At 39.3% G+C, this 27,190-nt stretch overlaps 1 protein-coding gene across 1 annotated transcript; it reads right to left on the bottom strand.

The window, feature by feature from the left end:
• Positions 1 to 3,502: 3,502 nt before the first annotated feature.
• On the bottom strand, positions 3,503 to 25,937 carry xab2 (XPA binding protein 2). Its single transcript, XM_062990824.1, has 19 exons — positions 25,819 to 25,937; positions 24,170 to 24,318; positions 23,334 to 23,457; positions 23,029 to 23,226; positions 22,672 to 22,806; positions 21,414 to 21,578; positions 21,156 to 21,300; positions 17,380 to 17,531; positions 15,970 to 16,089; positions 15,735 to 15,866; positions 14,657 to 14,788; positions 14,419 to 14,532; positions 14,169 to 14,331; positions 12,478 to 12,668; positions 11,115 to 11,237; positions 7,664 to 7,835; positions 5,810 to 5,930; positions 3,989 to 4,098; positions 3,503 to 3,902 (listed from the first exon to the last, which is right to left on the bottom strand). The coding sequence occupies exons 1-19, from the start codon at positions 25,852 to 25,854 to the stop codon at positions 3,841 to 3,843; spliced, it is 2,544 nt and encodes an 847-aa protein (XP_062846894.1). The 5' UTR covers positions 25,855 to 25,937; the 3' UTR covers positions 3,503 to 3,840.
• Positions 25,938 to 27,190: the final 1,253 nt, after the last annotated feature.

Here is a 27,190-nt window from a genome sequence, read left to right on the forward strand (position 1 = left end):
GCTTATAAACCACTGAGTCTTTCACTCTTAAGCTTTTAAACCCAACAAATGTATCACCTGCTGAAAGTTTCAAAACAGGTCTCTTACATTGCTCCTGTCCCATCTTTTTTTAATGTGTTGGCATATGATCGGCATGATGGCTCGGGGTTAGCACTGTCACCTTACAGCAAAAAGGTCCAGAGTTCGATTTCCAGGTGGAGCTGTCTGAGTCCTTTCTGTGTTAAGTTTGCATGTTCTCCGTGTCTGCATGGTTTCCTCGGGGAGATCTGGTTTCCTTCCACAGTCCGAAGACATGCAGTCAGGTTAATTGGATATACTAAAATTGCCTTAAGGTGTCTTAAGGTGTGAATGTGTTTGTGCCCTGTTTGCCCTGTGATGAACTCGCACCGTCCAGGGTGTTTCTGTGTGCCTTGCTCTCATTAAAGGCTGGGATAGGCTCCAGCACCCCCCGTGACCCTGATTAGGATAACTGACTTAGAAAGTGATGGCAAAAACCAATTAAGCTAATTTTATTTCTGACAGCTCTGTGTGCTGTTTTCTCTTAAATACTGGTAAATACACCAGACAGTTAAAAAATTTTCTGTTTCTCTTTGCATTTGGCCTTCTCTCCCATTTTAGAGGGAGTTAGATTTGTAAATCACATGCCTTCAATGACAACACTCACTACTTAGTTCCAAACTACTTTTGGAATCAGCATTGGCACAAAAACTTGATTTCCTGCTCCATAGCAGGGGTTTTACTGGCTTAGCAGCTGAAAAGAATCCAAAGTACATTAAGAACAACGGTAATGCCAAACAGCATCTGGAACGATGTAAATCACATCACTATTGTGTAAAAACACACAATCTGAAATCTTACATACAAATATGGGTTTGTCAGATGCGAGGAATATTCTCTGGCTGACTACCATTGTGCCAAACGTAATGTATGGTGGAGGAGAGATAGTGGTCCTCTTAGAAAAATCTTACAGCTTACTACATTATACAAGGAGATTTGGAAGAATTGTGTGCTCCCCAGAAACCAAAGCTGTATGGGATGCAGTGTGAGCAACAGGTAAAATAATAATTTGTGCATGCTTAAATTGAAACTTTATAAGTAAAAATAAGTGCATGTGCCTAAATATATTAAAACATACGTATATATCTTTGCTCATTTTGTTTTCTTTTACTTAATAAAATGGTGTTTATTCATTCTATGCCACTTTTGTTATGCACTTATTTTAAAGCAGTGGTTCTCATCCCTGGCCCGGAAGACCCCCTGCCTGCATGTTTTAGATGCCACCATGCATCAACAGGCTTGATTTGAATGATCAGCATGTTGTCTAGCAACTGTAGCAGTTAATACCTAGTGGGTTATATCAATCAGGTGTGTTAGAGCATGGATTGGGGGTCTCCAGGATCAGGTTTGAGAACCTTAGAGGAGAAGTTTTGAGTGCATCGAGCATTTAGTGATATGATGTAATTATGATAATAGTCAAAGCGTGTAGTAATTTGTACTGAAATACAGGAAATAGGAGGAAGGAAAGTGATCTGGCACTTTCTGAGAGTGGACAATGAACCTAAAAAAGTAAAAAAGAGCAGGAGATCAGGGGTCAAATAAGCATTAGCAAAATTCAGCAGACATACAGGCGAACAATAGGTTGTTGAATTACATGCTTGATGTTTGTTCAAAAAAGAATATTTTGTGAAAATAGATTTTCTTCCGATTCCATTACATATACACCGATCAGCCATAACATTAAAACCACCTCCTTGTTTCTACACTCACTGTCCATTTTATCAGCTCCACTTACCATATAGAAGCACTTTGTAGTTTTACAATTACTGACTGTAGTCCATCTGTTTCTCTGGATGCTTTGTTAGCCCCCTTTCATGCTGTTCTTGAATGGTCAGGACTCTCCCAGGACCACTACTGATCCATGGTGGTGGTGTTAGTGTGTATTGTGCTGGTATGAGTGGATTAGACACAGCAACGCTGCTGGAGTTTTTAAACATCTCACTGTCACTGCTGGACTGAGAATAGTCCACCAACCAAAAATATCCAGCCAACAGCACCACATGGGCAGAGTCCTGTGACCACTGATGAAGGTCTAGAAGATGACCAATTCAAACAGCAGCAATAGATGAGCGATCGTCTCTGACTTCACATCTACAAGATGGACCAACTAGGTATCTAATAGAGTGGACAGTGAGTGGAGACAGTATTTAAAACCTCCAGCAGTGCTGCTGTGTCTGATCCACTCATACCAGCATAACACACACCAACACACCACCATCAGTGTCACTGCAGGGCTGAGAATCATCCACCACCTAAATAATACCTGCTCTCTGGTGGTCCTGTGTCAGTCAGTAATTGTAGAACTACAAAGTGCTTCTATATGGTAAGTGGGGCTGATAAAATGTACAGTGAGTGTAGAAACAAGGGGGTGGTTTTAATGTTATGGCTAATCAGTGTACTGTATATTAACAGAAAACCTTGACATTTAAAGCAACAATCCAATTTCTAGGGTGGGGGGGAGGTTATATTATCTATATACCAACAGGCAGTCTCAAACTTCCAAAAACTGGGATGACAAAACAATTGTCATAGAGGGTTAAGATGGCAGCAAAAGTGATTCATTATTTTTATTATTATTATTATTTTTTTTGTATTTTCTTTATGCATTTTCTCCCCTTTATCTCCCTTTTTATCGCGTCCAATTGCCTGATTGCGTCATGCTTCCTCTCCACCAATGCCGATCCCTGCTCTAATTGAGGAGAACGAAGCTAACCCACGGCCCCTCCGACACGTAGGCAGCATGCCATATGCATCTCATCACCTGCACTTAGCCGGCAGGCAGAGCTGAGATTCGATACGATGTATTCGAGATCCAGCTCTGGTTCCAGCCTGTGTTTTTACCGCTGCGCCACCTGAGCGGCCAAGTGGTTCATTATTAACAATTACATTTAAAAGTGATTACATTATGAATTGGCTTCAAATTTTAACCATATAGTGTATTTGTATGCTGATCCATTTAGCAGGGTGTTGTTAAGTTTGAGCAGAAACTCTACGAGTCTGTCTCACATGATGGCCTGTGAAAGTTTAGAGAGAGCTTTCTGTACACACCACTGCGTTAAGTGCACTAAAAGGATTAACTCGGCCGACAGTTTTGATCTAATTACAAGAGAACAGGACCTTTCTGTGAGAAGCTTTTTGGGTGAGTTTTGCTGTTTCTAGAGTGAGCAAACAGATCTTTACTTATTAATACTGTATTAAAATACAACTGTGCCACCTATTGATAGTTATGGCATAGAAAAGCTATTTCTGCATACAGTATGAAGTACAGATTCATAACAAATTTGCAACACAGTTTTACAGGAAGTTCTCCAAATGTTAAGATTAGGTAGAGAACTCTGTGTTCATAAGGATGGCACTCTTTTCCAACAGCTATAAAACACACCTAGTATACAAATGGGCATCTAAAAACCTCCACATTCACACAGCGTGATTTCCACTCAAGCCATATATTTACTAATGTTCTTATTTTTATTTAGTAGCACTTTATCACAGATCATCTTTTATTCAACGTGGTTCAAATGCAAATAGCATTTTTGGGTTGATAAGTGCAACTTTCATACTCTTGTGGGACATTTTTTATGGGAAACAGATGAGTAAATATGAGAAAGAGCGCCCTCCTGTGTTTCCACCAGCAAACGTCACATTATTACAGCTATTTATCTTAACAGTGAAAAAATCAGCACGATATCAAAACAGTTCATTTGCAGTTTTCAAAAATATCCTCTATTTCTGGGTGCGTCATATTTTCGTATTTCAGGTCGTCATCCATCAGTGATAATTTATCTAGTCATCCTTCAGCCCTCCAAACACAGCAGTGGGGACACTCTTCTGCTCCAGCTGCACCTCTGTTCAAACAAAACACAGCACCGAAAAAGATCAGACCACAGAACCGAGTACAAGCTGCAAATTCTGACTCGACAGCAGGACTCACCGTCTGGTTCTACATCTCCGTCTTCGTCTTCCTCATCCTCATCGATGTCGATCTCGTCTGGGTTGGCTTGTTTAGCCAGTTCAGCCAGTTCACTGCGAGAGGTGTCACTCCTGCATAATAATTACAAACAGTGTCAGAGGACAAGAAACGTCAACTCACACAGCAAAAACATCACGTGTTTAAAGGAAGACAAGCACTAGGAGGATCTTGATTGTAGTCATTCAGCCCACAGTATTAATAATGACTTTTTGTCTCGCACAATGTACCGTCAAGTGACATATAAATCACGTTATCCTTTGAACACCTTTTTTCTAACCCCTCCCCCCTTCAAAAAGACTTACTGCTGTAGAATAGCAACAAAACAGAGCCTGTTAAAGTTAGTCAGAGCCAGGCGAAGCCAGTCAACGCCTCTTAGCTCAAGTATTAGCTCAGCAGTTGAGGTACTAGACTACTGAACAAAAAGTCATTGATTTAAGCCCCACTACTGCTGAATTGACACTGCTGGGCCCGTGAACAAGGCCCTTAACTATAAACTGCTTGTATATAATTTGGTCATTTTAAGTCAATTAAGTGTCTGCTCAATGCCGTGAATGTGAAATGTAAATATCATGCCACATCTCATCGGACAGATCAAGATAAGACAAGATAAGATTCCTTTTATTGATCCCCATGGGGGAAATTCGAGTGTTACAGCAGCTCCAGTACAGTGTAAGTACAGTAAATAAAGTAAATAAAATAAAAAAAATAAGGAAATTATAAAAAAAATGTTTAGCTATGCTATGCAATTACTATTATACAACAGTATGGTAATTACAACAATATAATAAAAACACTATATATACTATATACTAAGATGCTTAAAGGAGGGCACTAACTTAATGAAGCATAGCAATTAAAATTTGACACAATTAGAATTTTTCTTAACAAATACAAATCAGATATGTCTGTTAGAAACAAACATTTAGATAAACATTTTTATGTTCTGGCAAACACTGGCTGCAAGGTAGGTATACCCTAAACAGTGTGCCAATTAAACACAGGGTTTTAAAGCCTTTCCTTCCTCCTTCAGACACAGCCAACCATGTCTGAATAGATTGATATCAATTGCAGATCTCGGCAGTGATGGACTAGTGTAATAGGCTGTGACTGCTTAATGGATCTCACAAGATCTCACACTCTGCAGTGGTGTGCTAGTTCGTGAGACTGCTGCGCCACCGGAGCGCCCAAGCGAAGGGACGTTTGATGTAAAACGCTATGCAACGTCACTTAACCAAAAGGCTGTAATGTGGGACTGAGAGCTTTAAAGGACATGGTTTGGGAGGTTTGTCAAAAATGTTAGAGAAACAGTGGAAGATTACAGCTAAATAGCGGGACATTTCCAGAACATGTGAGACTAAATTTGACCGAGTTAAGATTAAATAAATGTAATATTGGCTGCCTAAATGAACTCTGGCATTAAGAGCCTGATTTAGTGCTGAGGAGATGCCTGTAAATAGTTAGTGTAGCTTCAATCAAGAGGAGATAGAAATGCTATTGCTCTCACCCAGAGAAACTTTGATGTTTTGACGTTTGGTTAACCAGTTTAAAGTGGTTGCAACTAAAGTACTGACAACGTTTCAACATGAAACCAAACACTCAAACTGTTAAACTTGGCTTGACACTGCTGTCATTTTTTACTTTAATTACCAATATTATTTCTGTTTACTCTGAAACAAGTGCACGCGGTAAAAAGTGCATATGTCTAAGCCAGTTCTTTTGGAGTTTTTTGGAGTGGAAAACACAGTAAATAAACAGAATAGAAAGAGAAGGAGTGTTTCAGACCTGACAAAGAGTATCTTGTCTTTGGGTTTATCCTGTTCTGCTTCTGCAGCCAACTGCTGGGCCTTCTGTTCCAACATCTTCATGTCATCAACACCACTCTGACCTGGAGCAAGGTCTGATACTGAAACACACAACAAAAGAAGTCACTTAATTGCAATGTATTTTATGCTTACAATCCTGTACGATGCAGTTAAAGTTTTTAAGAGCTTATATATACACACTCTTTAACGACAGCTTGTGAATGTTATTTTTTTCTCTGCTTGTGAATAAACTGTGTTAACTGATTTAATAGTATGTGTAATAGAATGTGAGCAGTTAGTTTGTTGGTTTTTAACGCCGTACCAGCACAGTGAGGCTATTTATATGGCGGTACATAGGTTGCATCCTAAGTCTATTGTCATTTAAAACAAATTATAGAAGATGTTTTAGATTTAAATTCATCAAAAAAATTAGTATTTTCCCTGGTGCTGTTGTATATGAATGTTAGCAGTGGAAGCATAGTGAAAGCATGTTCTTCTTTTCTTTAATTTAAATATTACTTATTCGATAGTAAATATTACTTATTTATTTATCATATAGTGAATTAATATAATCACTCCTTTTTTAAAACAATATGAGAAGAACCAATTTATTGAAGGTAAGAGAGAAAGAGGATGACTAGCAACGAAATGGATGGATACAATTAGAGGAATAATATCATTAATAATAATAATAACATTGAGACACTATCCATAGGGTCGCCAGGAGTCAGAATGGATTTGACGACACTTAATGATAATAATGATAATCATAATACAAGTGTTTTTCAAAAAGTTTTCGCACTTTTTTAAAACTATTAATTAAGAATTTCAGAAACAAATAACATCACTTTTCTACATCGTCACCTTCCGATGCTATTTTGCCATCGTACCAACTTTTTAATGCCATCAGCAAAAATGTTTTTGGTTAAGCAAGTAGCTACTGATGCACCACTGCTTTCACATCATCAGCACATGAAAATCTTCTTCTCCTTAAAGCTTCTTTGAGCGTCCAAAAAGGTGGAAATGAGATGGCGCTAAATCCAGACTATAAGCTCTCTCACAGTCTCTTAGACACAACCAATTACTACTCCTCCCACCCTCACCGTTTTCAACCAAAATATAAAAGTGTTGGCGCCCAAGTCCAGGATATTCCTTCCGTGTGCCCAGTGTTTTTTTTGGTGAAACCAGACCTGCTGTGACCCTCACTAGGATAAAGCACCTTATTACCATATTATTAACATAAACATGTGCATACCAAAGCACACCATACCAACCTGCATATCATACTCAACATTATGCCATACCCACTAGAAATATTTTCTTTTTGTCATTATGGGTGATTAAGAGTAGATCTGTGTGGCATTAAGTTTAGACTGATGGGTAAAATTACATATCTATTTAAAATCCACACCACAATAAAATGAGCAGAAAGTGAAGGGGTCAGAATCTACTGTATTACTGGCAATTTTTAAATAATGTTAAACAAGCATATAAGGATGTAACTGTGTTCACTTACTTTGTCAACCTAAATAATTAATTCAAATATCTTTAGTCCTACTTGCAGACTTTTATATGCATGTGCTGAAAGACACACCCATATTTCCACCAATGGCTTTAAATACATGCTAATACTCAGCCTTTAATGAATGAACTTGGTCTGCAACACACACCCACTGTGGTCTGCAACCTACATACAAACCCTACCGGTTTTTCCTGCTCTGAATGTCACATTGTAACCTTGAAGGGCCTAAACTTTACAGACAGCATTTAAAAACGGTTAAACGCATTAGACAGACATGATGATTCTGTGAACATGCTTGTAGGAATGTAATACCTGTGCCTGTAGCACTGGTGGTTGCTTTAAGCATCTGTGAGGACATGAAGTTGACCTGTGTGTTGTAGGTGGCCTGGACACTTCGTTTGATCCTAAGCATCTCGCGGATTGTGTCCTCATTGCCATGGCGAATCTCAAACTCCTTCCACATCTGCCAGAAATTAGCCGTCATCTGAGGACCAAAAAAAAGATGTTTAAAAAGACGTTAGTAATTTACCAGTAATTACCTATTATTTGGCACAAAATAAATTATCATCTCACTGTAAATGTAGATGGTGTTCCTATTAACCCACTCAAGTCACCAAGTCTTCAAAAACCATGGTTTCATTTTGAATTCTTAACCTACATTTGAGCCCCATATTAAGTCCAAGATTAAGACTCTTACTGCCTTCATTTTCTGCTTCTTGGATTATTTTACTTTTTAATGGCCTCCCTGCTCGACCGGCTTTAGGTCATTTAGAAGCCAGAGTCTTTACTTTTACTTTTTTATAAGAGATCTGCACACACAACCTTCCCATCCTTTATTAGCATCACTGGTTACCAGTATCCTCTCGTATCAAGTAGAAACTTATCTTGCTTACTTTTTGAAGTTTTTCATGGTTCCTGTACACCTTACTGTCCTTCTCGCTAATCTGGCAGGCCCACGTACAAGACTCACATCAGCGGGCTGCAGGACTTTTTACTGCTACTGCTCCCAAACTTTGGAGCTCTGTCCCACAATCTCTTTGTGACTCTTCTACCATTTTATCTCACTCACTCACTTTCTTAACCGTTTATCCAGTCAGGGTCGCAGGGGGGTGCTGAAGCCTATCCCAGCTTTTCAATGGGCGCAAGTAACACCCTGGATGGGGCACCAGTCCATCGCAGGGAAGATACTCACACACATACACACACCCATTCACATACAGGGCAATTCAGTGTCTCCAATTAACCTGAGTGCATGTTTTTGGACTGTGGGAGGAAACCGGAGCTCCCGGAGGAAACCCACGCAGAGAACATGCAGAAAACGCAGATAACTCCACACAGAAAGGACCCGGACTGCCCCACCTGGGGATTGAACTCAAAACCTTCTTGCTGTGAGGCAACAGTGCAACCCACTTAGCCACTGTGCCACCCTACCATTTTTTCTTTAAAGTTAAATTAAAACATCTCTTTACTGCTCACTATTCCTTCTCCAAGTCTCAATTTTGTTGCAACGGACATAACTTTTCATAAATATTGTTTAAAAAAAACAGGTACTTCTTAATAAAGCAAAAATAAAGTTTATCACCGACTACAGTTTCTTGCAGGCATTGTCTGACTCTGATCTAGTAGCCATGTAAATACATTTTCTCTCAGCATTTGATGACTGTTCGGGTTTTCTTCCTGGCCCTGCCCAGAGAACACTGTGCCTTGAACTATTAATGGTTGTAAACAAGCTTTATTTCTATGAGCACACAAATCCCCAGCTATTGGTAATTTTAACTGCTAGTAACCTTATACAACAACCTTGAACACCACCTATTTAAATATCTAACTTGTTGTAACTAAGGAAGATATTTAAATTCTCATTTTTTGAACAAGGAAGTACAGTATATGTTAATATTAGGGCTGTCAAACGATTAAAAATTTTAATCGAGATTAATCTCAGAATTTCATATAGTTAATCGCGATTAATCGCATTAAAAAAATCTGTGTAAATGTTATAGAAAACAAGGATTTTTAAGTGAAATGTTACAATTAAAATGGTGAACACATTTTATGCTAAATGTACTTATGTTAAAAACTGCTGGGACAAGAGAAAACTGTAAGGGAGTTTTATTCACTCACATACTAGGCAGTAATACTATCCAGCAGAGACCCTTGACTTTGTATATATGTCAGATTGTAGGTTAAAATTTCTCCATCAGCAAACATTGTGTAGATCAGCGGTGCTTCAGGTGGGATAAGGCGTAGTTATTGTAACAGACTTTTCTGTGGTTGTATCGTGACAATGGTTTGATGGACGTTTCTACACGAAGTGAGTGTGTTTTGACCCTTTGGGGCTTCCATAGTTCATGGAATAGCATGCTTGGCTAACGACTCTAGCTGTCCGCTATTCGGTACCGTAACAGAAAAAGTAATAAAAGTGTTCTGCTCCCGACAACTTGTGAATATACCGTGTATTTATTTATTTATTAAGAAAGTGCATCACTATGACGCTCAGTAACATTTGAGAAACGCTGTCTTAATGAGAGATGCCGTGCACGGTCAAGTCTCAACATGAACTACGGATGACTCGCAGAGCCAAATAGAATTTGCGTTAACGGCACTATTTTTCTGAATCGCGTTAAATTGAGATTGCGTTAATGCGTTATTATCGCGTTAACTTCGACAGCCCTAGTTAATATATTTTTCTGGATTTTCCCTCTTTATCTCCCAAACTAGTCCAGTGTATTTCCAGTTCCTGACTGTGAATCCGCTGCCACCTGCACAAATCCCGATCTGATCAAGGGGAGCCAATTGTGTTTGTGTGAACACCCAGCCATGTGGATGGCTCTGCTGAGATTCTACGCAGTGATGTGCTAGCATGTTAGATTGCTGTCACCAGAGCACCGTGTTACAATAATTTTGTCACACAAAATAGCCCCTATAAGGCTCTTATGTACCATGTTCATTTAGATTAAAATACTACCTGCCAGTAAGCATCAGGATGAACATCTTCATGGAATAATAATGTGGATGTGTTTAAAGATGATAATGTGTCTTTCATTCCATCAGGAATATTTTAGATTTACTTACCAGTGATGAAAAAAAGACACTTGATTAATACCAATATAGCTACTCAGCAACACACCCCTAGGCGTTAGCTAGCCAAAGAGCTTAAGTTCTACACTGTCGAGTCACATTATTATGACCACCAGCTAATAGTCAGAGTAACCGCCGTATGCAGGACGGACAGCATCTACATGGGCTGGGAGTGACTCAATAAGGTCCTGGTAGGTTGTCACAGGTATCTGAAGCCATGCTAACTGTAGTGCATCCCACAGCTGCTGAAGGGATCCATAGAGCAAACATGTCCATGGGGTCGCAGAGATGCTCAATTGGGTTCAAGTCTGGGGAATTAGGGGGCCAGGGTAGTACTTGCAAGTCTTGGTCATGCTCTTCCAACCAATGTCGGACATTTCTAGCCATGTGATGTGTCGTATTGCCCTGCTGGAAGTTCCCATCCAGCCCAGGGAAGACAATCAGCGTGTATGGGTGTACATGATCTGCAAGAATGGATTCATACGCAATTCGGTTGAGATTGCCTTCCACAACTTGTATATATCCACCAAGCCAGTTTAGGAAACGTGACCTCCTTCATGAGCTAAGTGCTGCAGCCGTCAAAAGTAGGTAGTGGTCATAATAATGTGACTCAATAGTGTATATGGAAATGTAGTTGTCATGCAAGTCCTGTTAATACATGCTCAGTTTAAAGTGACAGTCTTACCCTGGGATCGCATATCTCAGAGCAGTATGAATAAATGGCCCTCGCCCGGTCGATCTCGCCAAGTTTGCTCTCCATGTCAGCAAAGCGTAGACACATATCCCTAGCATGTTCATCTGGAAGGACCTGCAATTCAAAAACACAGCTTCAGTTATCTGTGGTTCCAGAAAGCAGTGTGCACTGTGCATGTTTGTACGATATATTACAGGGTGTACCGATTTATTATTCAGTAAGAGATAAGATAAGATCAGATAAGATAATCCTTTATTAGTAGGGATGTCCCAATCATGTTTTTTTGTTCCCGAGACCGATCCTGATTATTAATTTTGATCCCGATCCGATACCGAGTCTCAAACCGATACTTGTATTTTCTAGATATAGTCTAGATAAGAACTAGATAATACTGTTCACACAGTGCACACTTCAAGTACATAACAGTTATTCAAATTAATCCAATGTGTATGTTTAACAACTAAATAGCTCTGCAGTGCTGTAGGAAAAAATGCTGCATCCAAGCTATTGGCTTAATGTTTTTGTATTTTTACAAAATCAATCAAAATGAGTGAGATAATTACAGTTTTACTTTAAACTTTACATTTGAAGAAAAAAAATCTGTTTAATGCAGTGATACACTAAAAATGAACAGAAATCTGTGTAGCAGCTTAACTTCAATATAAGAAAAAAAGTTACTTAAAAGCCTTACAGTAAAACCTGAATACCAAAATAAAATGGAAAGGCTCTTTTGTTATGAAGGAAAGCCAGTTCTTAAAGTGCTTGTATTGTGACAGTGGTTTGATGGACATTTCTATGCGAAGTGAGTGTGTTTTGACCCTTTGGGGCTTCCATAGTGCATGGAATAGCGTGCTTGACTCTAGCTGTCCACTATTTGGAACCGTAACAGAAGAAGTTAATAAAGTGTTCTGCTCCCGACAATATGTGAATATGTGTATTTATTTCTTTATTAATCGAGTGCATCACTACATTGTTTTGTAAACCGGAGTGATCCTTGACTCGCACACCATATAAACAGTAAAATTCGACAGTAATGAACGCAGCTCTGCTCCTACCGCCTCGTGAAACGCTCGCATTGCAGACATTACACTTCACTGCTGGACTTGTTTCACTTTCCAATTTAAACTATTTCCACACAGCGGACATGCTGATGTAAAACAAAAGATCGGGATTAAGATCGGGTTTAGTACAGCCGATTCCGATCAGTTAAAAAATGCCTTGATCGGCCCCGATCGGATCGGGACATCCCTATTTATTAGTCCCACAGTGGAGAAATTCACAGTGTAAGAAAAGTCACGTCTGAACAGAATAGTTTTGCGGATGGTTGATAAAGATCGAGCATTTAACACATTACCTCAATAGCTTTTTGGTAGATGGATCTGGTGTGAGTAACCCCATAGATCTCTGCAGCTCTTTTAATGTAGATGTTGAACATAAGGTGGCGCTCTTCTGCCTCCACAGCCTGCGTTGCTCTCTCATACACAGCCATGGCATGCCTGGCTAGCCCGTACTCCTCCTCCAGTCTAGCATACAGCAGGTAGATGGCTGTCCAGTCAAACAAATAATAGGACATGTCAAAATAGGACATGTGTTTTAAAAAAGAGGTTGTATAAAACCTAATGTAACTTGAGGAGCTTTCTGTAAATGTTCACAACATTCACATTTTCAGCAAAGAAAATGTGTCATTTTTTATGAAAGAGTTTGTTAATCAGCACAAAATCAAATATTTAACTGCTTCATTACCTTTGCACATGCCACAATGTACACTGATCAGGCATAACATTATGACCACCTTCCTAATATTGTGGTGGTCCCCCTTTTGCTGCCAAAACAGCCCTGACCCGTTGAGGCATGGATTCCACTAGACCCCTAAAGGTGTGCTGTGGTATCTGGCACCAAGATGTTAGCAGCAGATCTTTTAACTCCTGTACGTTGCAAGGTGGGGCCTCCATGGATCGGACTTGTTTGTCCAGCACATCCCACAGATGCTCGATTGGATTGAGATCTGGGGGATTCAGAGGCCAAGTCAACATCTCAAACTCGTTGTTGTGCTCCTCAAACCATTCCTGAAGCATTTTTGCTTTGGGTGCATTTTCCTGCTAAAAAGTGCCCAAAGCATCACACTGCCTCCGCCGGCTTGCCTCCTTCCCATAGTGCATCCTGGTGCCATGTGTTCCCCGATGCTCACGTGCCCATTGTTGGCGCTTTCAGTGGTGGACAGGGGTCAGCATGGAGACCCTGATTGGTCTGCGGCTATGCAGCCCCATATGCAACAAACTGCGATGCACTGTGTATTCTGACACCTTTCTATCAGAACCAGCTTTAACTTCTTCAGCAGTTTGAGCTAAAGTAACTCATCTGTTGGATCGGACCACACGGGCCAGCCTTCGCTCCCCACGTGCATCACTGAGCCTTAGCTGCCAGTTCACCACTGTTCCTTCCTTGGAGCACTTTTGATAGTGACTGACCACTGCAGACCGGGAACACCGCACAAGAGCTGCAGTTTTGGAGATGCTCTGACCCAGTCATCTAGCCATCACAATTTGGCCCTTGTCAAACTTGCTCAAATCCTCACGCTTGCCCATTTTTCCTGCTTCTAACACATCAACTTTGAGGATATAATGTTCACTTGCTGCATAATAAACCCACCCATTAACAGGTGTTCTGATAAAGAGATAATCAGTGTTATTCACTTCACCTGTCAGTGGTCATAATTTTATGCCTGGTCAGTGTATGCCCCATGCGTTAAATTCAGCAAATAAACAATATTTGTTCAGGTTTGCACCTGAATAGACTGATAATAGTATACTATACTAAATGTGATACTATACTGTAAAACTAAACAACTTCCTCTCTTTCATTTTCTTTAGCGCCATTAGGACCCACATGCTCAGACAGGTCCTCAGAACAGTAAAGCTATGCTACACTGCACTAATTCCTGCACCAATGTGTTGCCCATCACTCTCTCTCCCTTTATCTATATATCTATATCTATATATGGATATTTGCATGTGTGTGTGCCAAAATACTACTTTAAGACTTTACTTTTTGCAAACTTGGCAGGACAGCCATCCAAAGCTTGCTCAAACAGATCTCGTGCTCGTTCCAGTTTTTTGCCTCCGTAGCGTTCGATGAACTTGGTGAGGTACGTGTTCCAGATGTCATACACATTAGGCCACTTGAACAGTGCAATGCCTCGCTCATATGCCTGAAATATTCAAAAACCCCAGATTATTATTTCATTATTATATTAGAAAGAAAATAAACTAGCATTAATAACAGCATACAGTCTTACTTTAAAGCTTTCCTCAAAGTAATTGTGTTCCTCGAGGAACATGGCGTAGTTAATGATGATCTGTGGAGTCGCTATACGGAGGTCAATAATGCGGTCATACACTGCTTTTGTTGACTGCAAAGCAAAACATCAATCCAACAATTTAACTATGCAGTAAATCATTTAAAATGTTAAAATGGAAATGCTGTTGGACGAAAAAGAAACTATTATTATTATTATTATAGCATGTAAACAATACCTGAAAGGTGCCGAGACTCTCCTCCAGATCTGCCAGCATTGACCAGACCTTAAGCGATTTATACACTCGATTCTGCACTGGTTCTGATGAATCGAAGTACTCTGCTTTTCTTGCTGGGATTGCTGTGGCTTTCTGTTAACAGACATCAGTTGTTCATATAAGCAAAAACACTCCATTACAAGTACACTGCTCAGATTGGCCAACCTACCAACAGCTGGGTGAAAGAAAAAAAGCAAAATGTGCTTGCCCCTTTTTAAACATGCACAAAAATGCACTTAAAATGTGTTTATTTAAGATTTTATTTCATTTGACATCACACCAACAAACCATTCTGTAGAGAGGTCTTCCAGCAGACTGAGCACCTACATGAACAATGATTGACTGTTGTTCAAGGGAGGATCCCGGAGGGTATTCCTCATAACTCATGCAATTATGACCTCTGCTGGCTGATTGATGGCGACTGCACAGAGACTAGGAATAATGCATGATTAGGGTGTGTCCCTGTGTATACAAAGCTGATCAACATATGAACTCAGTGCAGGTGAAAAGATGCAGTCGGTACTGCACACATGTCGGAGGGGGCGTGTTAGTCACGACTCTCCTCGGTCAGAGTGGAGGTCAACATCAATAGAGAGAAAGAATAATGCAACGTAATTAAATATTACTAGACTGGGATGGAAAATGCCAAAAAAAAATTATTCTGTAGGGAACCACGTTTATTGCCATTTTATTTTATAACCATGCATGTCTGGCACAAGGTGGTGCTAGTAACTCACAGAAGGTACTGTTGGCTGTGCATGTTATCACTCTGCATTGGAAGGTAGAATGATGCTGTTTATTTCTAGGCTTTGTTATTGATTATGCACTAGGTTAAGATTTAGTGAATGTGGCTGGTTATTGTTTTTATCCTGATGCAGCAACTACACTTTGGATAACCCTGGTTGAACTTTATGTTCTGCCCAAGGATTTTCAAAGGCATTTATACTATACCATGTCTAAGGTTTTCTTTGTACAGGACGTGTTAACTTACTTTCAATCAACAATATTTAAGCAGATATTTAAGGGTTTACTGTCTCACCCTGAGAATGCGTAGTGCCTGATCGTAGTTCTCATGCCGCAACTCCATCTCACCATATTCACACCACACTGCTGCCAGGTCGTCCACCTGCTTGTAGTTGACCTTGGTTGCTTTGTTGAAGATAGTTCTTGCCTTGGGGATTAACAGTTTTCAGTGATTTGTCTGCATTCACTTAAGCTTATTTGATACAGAATACTAAATGATTAAGCACACAAGATACATATTCTGTTCTTACATCATCCAGCTGCTCATTATCCTCATAGAACTTGGCAAAGGCCACCCAGAGGGAGTGGGGCTTTCCGGTTGACTTTATGGGGTCAACTGTCTGTACAGCCTCAGTGTACGTGTTGATGATCTAAACAGAAATTAGAATTAAGCATTTCAAAAATGCACATTCCAAACGCAATGGTATTTTCTGGACATAAAACTAAACTTGCATCATCAGATGAGCGTTAGCAAAAATTCAGCTAGTATATTAGATATTACCCACCTTAACCACTGGTAGCTCAGTGGTTATGGTGGGTACATTTTTGACCGAGCAAAATGTCAGAAAACCCACAAAGAACCAGTTTTATGTTTTAAATATATTAAATTGTATTTTTTTTGTATTAAACTTAATTCCTTAATTCTAAATTCCTCTCAATTTTGACATATTAATTTCTAGGGTTGGTTGACATTTGGGAAGCAGCCACTTTACTTAAATGATATCCAATTAGCTGTGGAACTACAGACAAAATGACTGCAATTATGTACACATGTGATTATACCATAGGAATTCTTGTACAAATACCTGACAATCAGGCACTAAACCTGCAAGAATCTTAAGTTGTGCTTTGTATCTGCGATGATACGGCCTACAAACCACATAGCTTTAATAAATTCCTATTACTCAGTCAAAGTGATTTTAGGTATGCAAAATGCTAAACTACTGTTCAAGTGTCTATACCCTGATGGCTACATGAGTGTTGTGGCTTTAAGGCTGTATAAGTTAAAATTGCAAGTGTCTGCAAGAACACTGTCATCTCAGTTTTTTTAATGTCAAACACAGTCACAGACAATTTTGTAAAAATTGCCCCACCTGGGGTTTGAAGCCAGGACCTTCTTGCTGTGAGGCAACAGCGCTACCCACTTAGCCACCCCTCAGGAACAGTAACAGAGAGAGGTAAGAATTGAGGAATGTGTGAATGCAACTATATAAAGGAACAACCTTAGCAAAAGCTCCAGAGCAAACACAAGCTGGGCCATTAGTTCACTTTTCAACATGACAATAAACCACACATACAAAATACAGATTGAAACCACATGAAACATGTAGAGAGACCTGAAGATGTCAGGTTACAAGTGCTCGCCATTTTTAAACACAGCTCTATAGAATCTGCCATTAAAAGTGGGCTAAACTGCCAAAATTCAGTGTGCAAAGCTTGTAGAGATGAGTCCAGCTGCTGCCCAAGGAACTTCTTCCACATATTGAATACTATCATGAATAAGAGATATCAGTTTTTCATTTTAAAAAGCATGTCTTAACTTGGTCTTAAATTTTGGGAATTACGTTATATTTAGATTGATGGAAAAAACCCACAACACAAAGTATGCAAAAAGTTCAGGGTCTAAATACTTTCTGCATCCACTGTACACTGTTGCTTACCTGTCGAGGAATGCCTTCATAGAGTTTGACTCTCTTGTGCCATTCATGGACGTTGTGTGGGTTCTGCCTCAACAGCACACTGTTCAGTAAGAGTGGCCGGCGCGTGATCAGCTGTTCAAACCGAGCCAAGCGCAACTCCAGATCAACGTCATCTATAGTAAAACAATTTAAGATGTCTGTCAGAACGTTCAGAAGTGACCTTGCATGTCATTTAGGTTGTTTTTACACTTAACTTAATTACTTTTGGTACATATCAGGACATTTATAGCATTCAGCAGACACTCTTATCCAGAGTGAGTTAGGGAAGAGCTTCCTCAGTAAACAAAAAGGTTGAATAAAACAGTTCAGGTCTTCGTGAAGCGATGAGAATCAGTTTCTCTCCACCATGTCTGTGCTTTTCAGGGCTCTAGAGTGCGACCAATTTGGTCGCACATGCGACCTAATTTCTCAATGGTGCGACTAAAAAAAATCTCAGGTCGCACCGGTGCGACCAGCAGTTCAAGGGGAAAAAAGTCTCCGCTACTCTGAAAGTCTTCCCGTGGTTCAACAACAGATACACATCAGGCCCATATCAGAGCGGTAGAGAGAACAGAGTGGCGACACTCCCATAGGGAACCGTTGGAAAGGGGGCGGGACATTTTTTCTGCGCAGCTTCCGGGTTGTGGAGCTCTGTATAGTTCCAAACAACCCATAGAGCCCCATTCATTTCCACTACTTATCAAACATTTTTAGCTGTATGTTGCTTTGTTTTAAAAAAATTATGAATTTAATGTCATTAATATACTTAATACTGTTATTGTTTAGCATTTGCTCAGCACTAAATGTTACATGTTTATCTTAATTAATAGGTATAACCCAATTTAGCTTAGTCAGTTAAGCTTAATTAATGACACACGAGTCTTTTCACCTAAAATGAGTTGATTAATCAAGAGTCTTGTTACAGAAATGATCATAAAACATTAGAACCACAATAAATCATTATACTTTTACTTTCATACTTAAGTACATTTGAAGGTAAATTTAGTTTAGTACTTTAGTGGAGGTAAAGAGTATTTTTACTTTTACTACTACTTTTACTGGAGTAATATGTTACCTTGGATATCTCTACTTTAACTCAACTAAATGGTTTGTGTACCTTGTCCACCACTTACATTAGACAAAATGAACTAGTGCATATTCATAATGAATTCATTAATGTATTACATGTAGGAATCAATTATTAATCACTCATGAAATAAGAGATGAATGAATGCTTTTTCATGTACCTGCACTATAATGTTTTTGGTACGGTAATGTGTTTATCAATCTGTTCATTCAGTGCAGGTAAACCTTATGAATCCAGCACATGACTTAGTGTTTAGCCAAAATGATTATTATTATGAATCCTCAGGAAAGTGAAGGGAGATTAGTTTATGCAAAAAACAAAACATAAAAAACTTTAATGTCTATACTGTATATTGTCTCTACTACTTAATGATATCGCATTATGTAATGTATGCTATTATAATGTACTGTGTGTTAACAAGAACGACCTATTAACAAGTCATTATAAACATCAATCTTCCACTTTATATACCAAATTGACATTAAAGCAGATGCAGTAAATGTAAACGCAGTTGAAAATACCCAGAAATTGTACAAATGTTTATTATTTGCCGTTTAATATTTCATTTACTGCTGCCTGTCCCATTTGAGAACATGACAGCGCCGGGTTTGTTTGGAACTATTGAGGGTTACATGAACCACGTGACCGCGTAGCGGCGAGATCAAGGAGTGTCGCAACTCTCTCTATCTACGGCTCTGGCCCATATCATGGTCTAAACCAATCAGAGACAGTGAAGGGCGGGACAATATTGTATCGGTGATATGTGAGCGACATTCAGCTCAACCAATCAGAATGCAGCACCGGACGTTCAGTTAGTTTAGTTTTGTATATGAGACTCGCCGGACGGCCAAAGTATAAAAGTTCGGTTTCTGGAGCTAGGCAGTTTAAAGTGTTGTAACGCTTACTGAAGTCCTGACTAAACCGTTACAGTGAAGTCTACCTTGTCGTGTGCTTTTATTCCCACACATTCATCACCACACAGCAAGAGACCCGTAACAGTGGTGAGCCGACCCTCTAGTAGCAATAGGCTAATGCTAGCGGTTAAGTGCGACGATAGCGAAAGTAAAAACACAATAATATTTTCGTTAAGTAAAATATAAAAATAACTAAAAGACAGTGAAGTGTTAGAATACATGTAATCAAAATACACAGTGAGTGCACCGCAATCGATTTTGGGAATCTGTGTAAAAGATCCAGTAAAGCCGATAATATAATGCACTTTATTTAAGATTACACTCTTAACACTAGAGCCCCATACACACACACACACAAAAAAACAATATATATATATACATACATACATACATGAATAGATATACTCTATTATTATTGTTATAATTTTTATAATAGTGTACTATAATGAGACTAATACTATAATTAACTGTAAAGAGCATGGGAAAACCATGGCCGTCAAAATTGTATTTGTGACTGGTTCTAATACATTTTGAATTGAAAGGATGAAAAGCACAATGCATCTATAAAACACATTACATGCCGCAGTAAATGCACTGCCCATGGGTCCCCTCTCCCCACTGCCTTTCAGCGGCAGACAGCAACAAACATCAACAGACGAGGCCATGTTGACCAGACTGTTATTTAATCATTTACAAGTCAATATTGCCTATATGGACAGCGAAAAAACAAGTGAACCTGTAAAACTAAGGTGTTAAATGCGATGCAGTTGAAAATTAGGGTGCACCTAACTTTTGTGCTGGTGCACCTAAGAAAAAAAGTTAGGCGCACCAGTGCAACCAGTGCAAAAAGTTAGTCTAGAGCCCTGCTTTTGTTTACTACATATAAACAATTTGTCTTATTGGTTGTGCCTTGAAAACACCATTTAGATAAAACGTAAAAAAAAAACAACTGAGCATCAAAGTGGTAAATATTCCTATAGGATATTCCATAGGAAACAATGGCACTGCCACAGGCTAATATACTAGTGGAACCTTCATTTCACGGACCTCCATTTAACGGATTTTGGATTTAACAGACAAAATCTGGAAAACCTAACGTCCGGTCCGATTATTTAAAATTCCCCCGAGAAGCGTACCTAGACCAGTAGTTCAGTAATTGTCCACTAGCCGGCGCACATCTCTCTGTTTATATGAGTGATTGGCTTTATTCTGTCAGGAGGCTCACTTTGTTCTTGCCTTTTTCTGTGTTTTATGCTTAACTTTTGCTTGTTCTAGTGCTTAGTTATGCACCAGCACTGCTCCAGTAGCCACCTGCAGTGCTTCAGACTCAGAATAATAGATAGTCCCCACTATACGATTACAGCAAAACGTCCACCACAGAGGTAAATGAAATGTCTCCCCAGTAGTACAGTACAGCAATTTTAATCTTTATTTACAGGTTTTACATTACATATTTATACCTCTATGTTCATTTTACTGTTTATGTGCATGTAATATGTGCATCTTTAGCACTTTTGTGCACCCCCCTTTTAGTCTGTTAGGGCAAGGTTCCACACTATGTATTAAATATATGCACTATATGTTGCTGGAACATATTGCAAGGAAATGCTGCCTAGTGTGTCCTGTACTTGTAATTTCATTTGCATTTCAATCTAAGCCTTGAACAACGATACACAGGTAACTATTCCATTGTAAGTTTGAGCCCATGAGAATACGGAACTATGGCTTTTGACTAACATTCTTACAGAGCCTCTTACCATCTCCATCTTTGCCCATCTCGGACGTGGTCTCCATCTTGGCAGCAATCATGCTCTCCTCGAACTGAGCGTAGCTGTCGAACACCTGGGTGAAGTCTCGTACAGTAACTACAGTCTGAATGGCCTCCTCGTATACATCACGAGCCTTTAAATGTTACACAGCGAAAGGTAAACATTAGTTTAAGATGTTCTTGTGGAGGTCAGAATTCTGGGGCAGACGAACAGGTGAATAAGTAAATAAAAGCAGAGAATGATCACCTTCTCAAAGTGACCGCTGCGGATGTAGTAGTCAGCCAGTGAGCACCAGAGCTTGCCTAGCTGGTCTGTGAACCGTGTCAGGCCACCCCGGATGATGGCACCTACATTCAGGGAAGACACCTTGTCTGGGTTCTTGGAGATCAGGTCGCACAGCTCGTGCCACAGCTGCAGTAAAAAGTAAAAGTTATTAATCTTGGAGAAATATGTAGACATGTGCAGTGGTGGCTTTTTGTTCCCCTGAACAGGCAACATAGTAACAACAATGCCACAATAATAGTTCACAATGCTGGAAAATGCTGAGCTCTATAACTAGCTTTATTATTTTATTTTATTAGGATTTTAACATCATGTTTTACACACTTTGCTTACATTCATGACAGAAACAGTAGTTACTGGTTACACAAGATTCATGAGGTTCAATTCTTCTTAATGTCAAACACAGTCATGGACAATTTTGTATCTCCAATTCACCTCACTTGCATGTCTTTGGTTTGTAAGAGGAAACCGTTGTAAGAGGAAACCTCTGGAACCGAGCTTCCAGAGGAAACCCACACAGACGGGCAGAACATGCAAACTCCATACAGAAAGGACCTGGACTGCCCCACCTGGGAATCGAACCCAAGACCTTTATGCTGTGAGGTGACAATGCTAGCCACCGAGCCACCGTGCCACCCCAAACACACACTAAGTGTTGAGGTAGCTGACTATGTGTAGATAACGATTACGCAATGTGGTGCCATCTGTGCAGTATCAGTACAGTGTCAGCTCTATACCTAGCTTTATTAAAGACTTCTATTAACTGATAATAGCTAACTACTATTTTGCCATTAGTGAATCCAGTCTACCAGATATCAAACTGCTGGGAACACCATATAGCCAAAAGTATGTGGACACCTGACCATCAGCTTGATTTAGATTCTATTCCAAAACCACTAGCATTAACATGCAAGGCTAAGGAGTTGCACCACATCGAATTAATCCGACTATTCTATCAGGACCTATTTTGTGCACAATCATACAGCTGTGCTGAATCATGAGAAGGGCCTTACACAAAAAGTTGCCACAAAGATGAATTCATGTCATTGTTATATAATCAATTCAAACACCTGTTAGCAGTAAGTTTGCTGAAAAACCTGCACTCAGCAATTAGGAGAGGTTTCCACATACTTTTGGCTATACGTTATATAACACTGTGATGCTTTGTTGCAACATCACAGCTTATAGCTTATAACATCCATGAACAAAAATGCCCACTGACCTGGTAGTTTGATTTGCCTTCTTTTGAAACAAAGCTTTCATCATTGACGACAGCTGCTAGTCGGATTGCAGCCTCATCCAGCCGCTCAACGGACCGCAGGTAATCGATATACTCCTCTGCATTCTCTGGAGAAAGCTGAATCAAATATGTGAGGAAAAGCAAACAAACAATTGTGTAAGAATGTCTATACAAAACACTTACTACAACCAATATTATATTATTACATATATATTAATATGTAATATTTTTTTCAAATTTCTCAGTCATAGACTGGACATCAAGCAACAGATTATCAGCAGAGTAACTTTTTCTTTAAGCATTTATTATAAATCGTGCAGAAGTAAAACACATTACTACCTTAAGATACCGGCGATAAACACAGATGGCTGTTTCAGGCAGGGGTAAGTTTCGAGCAAACTTGAGATACAGGGGCCAGATGCGGGGATGTTGGGTAATGGGTAATGCTCTCAATGCTCGGTCGAATGTCCGACGGCTTCTTGTGATTTTGCTCTGAGACACAATGAACTGACAGTAATCCAGCCATATCCTCGGCATCTACAAAAAGCAACATTGATCATCAGCCTTTCCTCCTCAGTACATGAACCGGTAAAATTTATCACCACAGCAAATACTTAACAGTTACATTTATTTGCATTTTTTACCTTGTGCATAAAGACCAGTGCTCTCTCGTGGCAGTTGTTGACCTCCTCGTATGATGGATCTGTAATGCATCTCCCTTTAATTTGCTTCCTCCTCTCTCTCAGATAATTGTACCACAATTTATAACTGAAAAAAAATTATTACAAATACATTTCAAACCAATCCCTTAATGAGTGTAGAATCATACAATGCTCCTAATCTATGTGGTCAAAATGTTTTTGTGCCTGGTGCAACTAAAGGCTGTTTTCTATTACATGGTACTTTACAGAAGCTTTTTTCAACCATTTTTCAGTCACAGTACCCTTTAAATGTATGCCAGTCTAAATTGCACTGAAAAACAAAATCATCTGAATCATACAGACAGCCAATTGCACATTATTAGAGAATTTTTTTTTTTTGCTGAGGTAAACATGACTTACTATAAATGCGAAACCTAAATCTGAGATTATGCACACAACAGCTCTATTCTGGCAGGGATGGATGAGAGGCAGACATGGAAACCTGGTTTACTGCCCTCTGTTGCTCCCTGTACTTGCTACCACTGGATTATGAAGTTGATGGCTTAGATTCAGTACAAATACAGTGCAGGTCACTTGTCAACCTAGGTACAGCACGTGTCACTTGGCAATACAAACAACTATTAAATGTGGGATCACAGATTTACAAATTTAGTAATAATATGGTACCATGTAGTAGAAAAGTGGCATAATAGAGATGGTGATGAAATTAAGAACTTAGGATCTATCACCATGCAACAATAGCGTGGTACTAGTCTGCTGGATTTGACCTGTAGGCCTTAAGTTTAACTCATGGCTCTAAAGCAACTGCATGCACTTACCTGCCAGGTAGTTCTTTAAGGGCACGTTCATAAATCATGTTGAGCACCGCCTTTGGTGCATTTTGTTTGTGTTCAATATACCGCGTCCAGCACTTGACGGAATATGGATTCCTGATGATTTCTTCTTCATAGGGTAAATCATCATCTTCCTGAGATAGAAATTGGATTGAGTTATTAGTTTGTGTTGTTGAGACACACATGAGCTTAACTGCTAGTTAACTGCTATATAATTAACCAGTTACCCAAAGAGATGAGGTAATAGGTGAGGGACTAGGTATCATGATTAGGTATTAAAAAAATTACCAAAGACTCAGTGTTTGGAAGCAATGGATAGTTACTGACCACTTTGTACCAAACTTGAGAAAAGTGTGAGAAAAGTACCAACCAATTTCTCAACGCAAAAATGCAAGAAATGTAAATATTTTAGTGAAACGATTCAAGGAACCTAGTGAAAAGATTTAAGGAGTCCATGTCCAATCTCTGCAACCTGAAACTCTTATGCAAAGAGAAAGTCAAACATTAATTCTAAACCCAGTTCTGCCGAGTTCTCTGACCCTAGCTGGTCAGATGGACCAAAAGACAGTGGAAACGTGCTGTGGTCAGTTAAATCCATGTTTAGCTTATTTTGACAGACAATGAGTTAGTCAAAGACAAACAGGACCATCCTGTCATGGCATGGTGCGCATCAGTGCCCACAGCATGGGTGATCTGCAAATGTTTAGAGATAGCACTGATAGAAGGCATAGATTGAGATTTTTGAGAGACACGTGCTGCCATCAAGGTGACGTCTTCTCCTGGGAAGTCTGCTTTTATTTTAGCAAGACAATGACAGGCCTTTTTCTACACAAGCTACAACAGTGCAATCCAGATCTGTTTTCTATAAGAAGTGTATGGAGCATAATAAAGAAAAGAATAAGACCACAGTGACCACAGACTGTAAAGCAGAGGACTTGCATCAGGAATGCAAGAATGGAGAAGAAATTCCACTTGCAAAACTGCAACAATTAGTGTCCTTAGTTCCTAAACCCTTAAAAAGTCTCATTAATAGGAAAGCATTAAATTCTAAATGTGTTTAAAGTAAAACAGTAAAGATAATCTTTGAAAACATTGGAAATCTTTTTTATTTTGCCAGTTAAATAAAGATTTAAGAAAATTTACAAAACAAATGGGGTTTGTGGTGGTTCAGTACAATAATAAATCCCTACATTACAGTTCCACACACTATAAGAACCAAACTCCAGTTCTAAATACTGTTACATTACATTTAAACCACAAAATAACATATTAATACATTAAAAAAACAACCCACTAATGTACTAGATAATCAGAACTAATCCACAGCCTGTAGTACTGAATTCTGTCAGACTGGAATCAAACTAAACACTTCTGTACTAAACAGTATGTTTAGCTAGTAACACCACTGTTGATACAGTACTCTAACATACTATTTATTCAAGCAGTTCTGAACCAAGTCTGTTCAAATCCAGTTAAACAAAATACCATTTAAAAACTGATGTCCAACTTATTTAACTTATCTTTTAGCGAGTTGCTAAATATCTAGCTAGCAATGTTGCTAAATAGCCACTTTGAATGAGCTAACTGGCTTTACAAAGTCGCGTAAATGTTTTATAAATTAGACAGATACATACAAACATAACGTCGGATTTCCCATTGAGAGTCGGCATGTTCCTCCTCTGATAAACCGTGTGTTAGAAAATATATTTATATTTATTAAAAGTAGCAAAAACAACACCGCTAGCAACCCAGCTAAACGTGTTGTGAACGGAGTTTTGAATTCTTCGAACCTGATGGGTTGAATTGTAATCGAAAGCCGCATTACTGCCATCTATAGGACTGAAGTGTAAATACACTTCACAAAACCGTAACATTCACAGATGGAGTGATGTTTGTTCACTAGAATTAGCTGTTGCCCTTCTTTTTGTGTGCTTAGGGACCTGTTTTTCAACTTTATTATTGCTTATGTTCGGTGCACCTTGTTCAGTGGGTGCTGCACAGCAACATAGTTCATACAGTCAGTTTAATCATTGTTTAAAATGGTTTGGTCCACTCCTATTCGGAAGTGGTTGGTAATTATTTTTTAAGTAATTAATTTTTCCACAATTGGAGGGGGTGTTGACCCTGTGGTTGCTTAATAGCTCTGTTATTGTTTAAAAAAATTAACATGCCCTTTACTGAATATGCGAAATAAAAGCACAAAACAACAATACATACAGTGGTTGCCATATAAAAAAGGAAGATCAGCACCAGGATCGACTAGGTAGTGTCGGTGCTTTAAAGCTTTGGAGTCTGAGGTGCAGTTTTCTCCCACCTTTCCAAAAACCCACCTGTGGGGAGATAGGCTACTTTAAGGTGTAACTGTGTGTAAACAGGCTGCAATAAAATCGTGCTTTAAACATGATCTGTTCCTGAATTATCCAATGCAACTTTTTTACAGTGGGATTTCTTAAGGGATGGGATGTATCAAGCATCCTGAGCAACTCTTAAATGGGCCAAATAGTGATGACTAGATGATTGTGCTATCTCCAAAATGGCAGGTCTTGTGGGGCGGTTAGTAAATACCAAAAGTGGTCCAAGAAATGTGATCATGGGCACCCCTGAATCATTGATGTATGTGGGCAGTGAAAACTTGCCAAACCCACTAAAGAGCTATTGTAGCACAAAATGCAAAGAAATGCAAAAAGTTAGTGCTGGATAAGATAGCATGTGGAACCTTATAGCAGTGGTAGCTCTATGGTATGAATACTGGACTGGTAATCAGATAGTCAATGGTACAAGCCCCAATACAGCCAAGCTGCCATTGTTGGGTCTTCAAGCAAGGCCCTTAACCCTCAGTTGCTTGCTCGATTGTGTGTATGTTCCTGTCTTGGTTATTTTTTCGAGTTTAATCAGGTTTCACTTTCCTACTGAAAAGAGGCAAATGGTCAAAGTACATCAGTGGTTAGAATGACTCCGTATGGTCCAGGATATCGTTTTGTGGTTCTCTAGGTTGCACGATTGGCC

This window comes from Trichomycterus rosablanca, chromosome 2 (genome assembly GCF_030014385.1).
Source record: "Trichomycterus rosablanca isolate fTriRos1 chromosome 2, fTriRos1.hap1, whole genome shotgun sequence".
Lineage (NCBI taxonomy): Eukaryota > Metazoa > Chordata > Actinopteri > Siluriformes > Trichomycteridae > Trichomycterus > Trichomycterus rosablanca.

Bases quoted from the DNA above. Each gene is read 5' to 3' on its own strand.
- xab2 (XM_062990824.1), bottom strand. From the start codon at position 25,854: ATGCCGACTCTCAATGGGAAATCCGACGTTATGTTT. The intron at 17,532-21,155 runs GTAAGAGGCTCT...GTTTTACTATAG, and splicing joins GATGGGCAAAGATGGAGATG to ATGACGTTGATCTGGAGTTG. The intron at 3,903-3,988 runs GTGAGTCCTGCT...TTGTTTGAACAG, and splicing joins CGGAGATGTAGAACCAGACG to AGGTGCAGCTGGAGCAGAAG.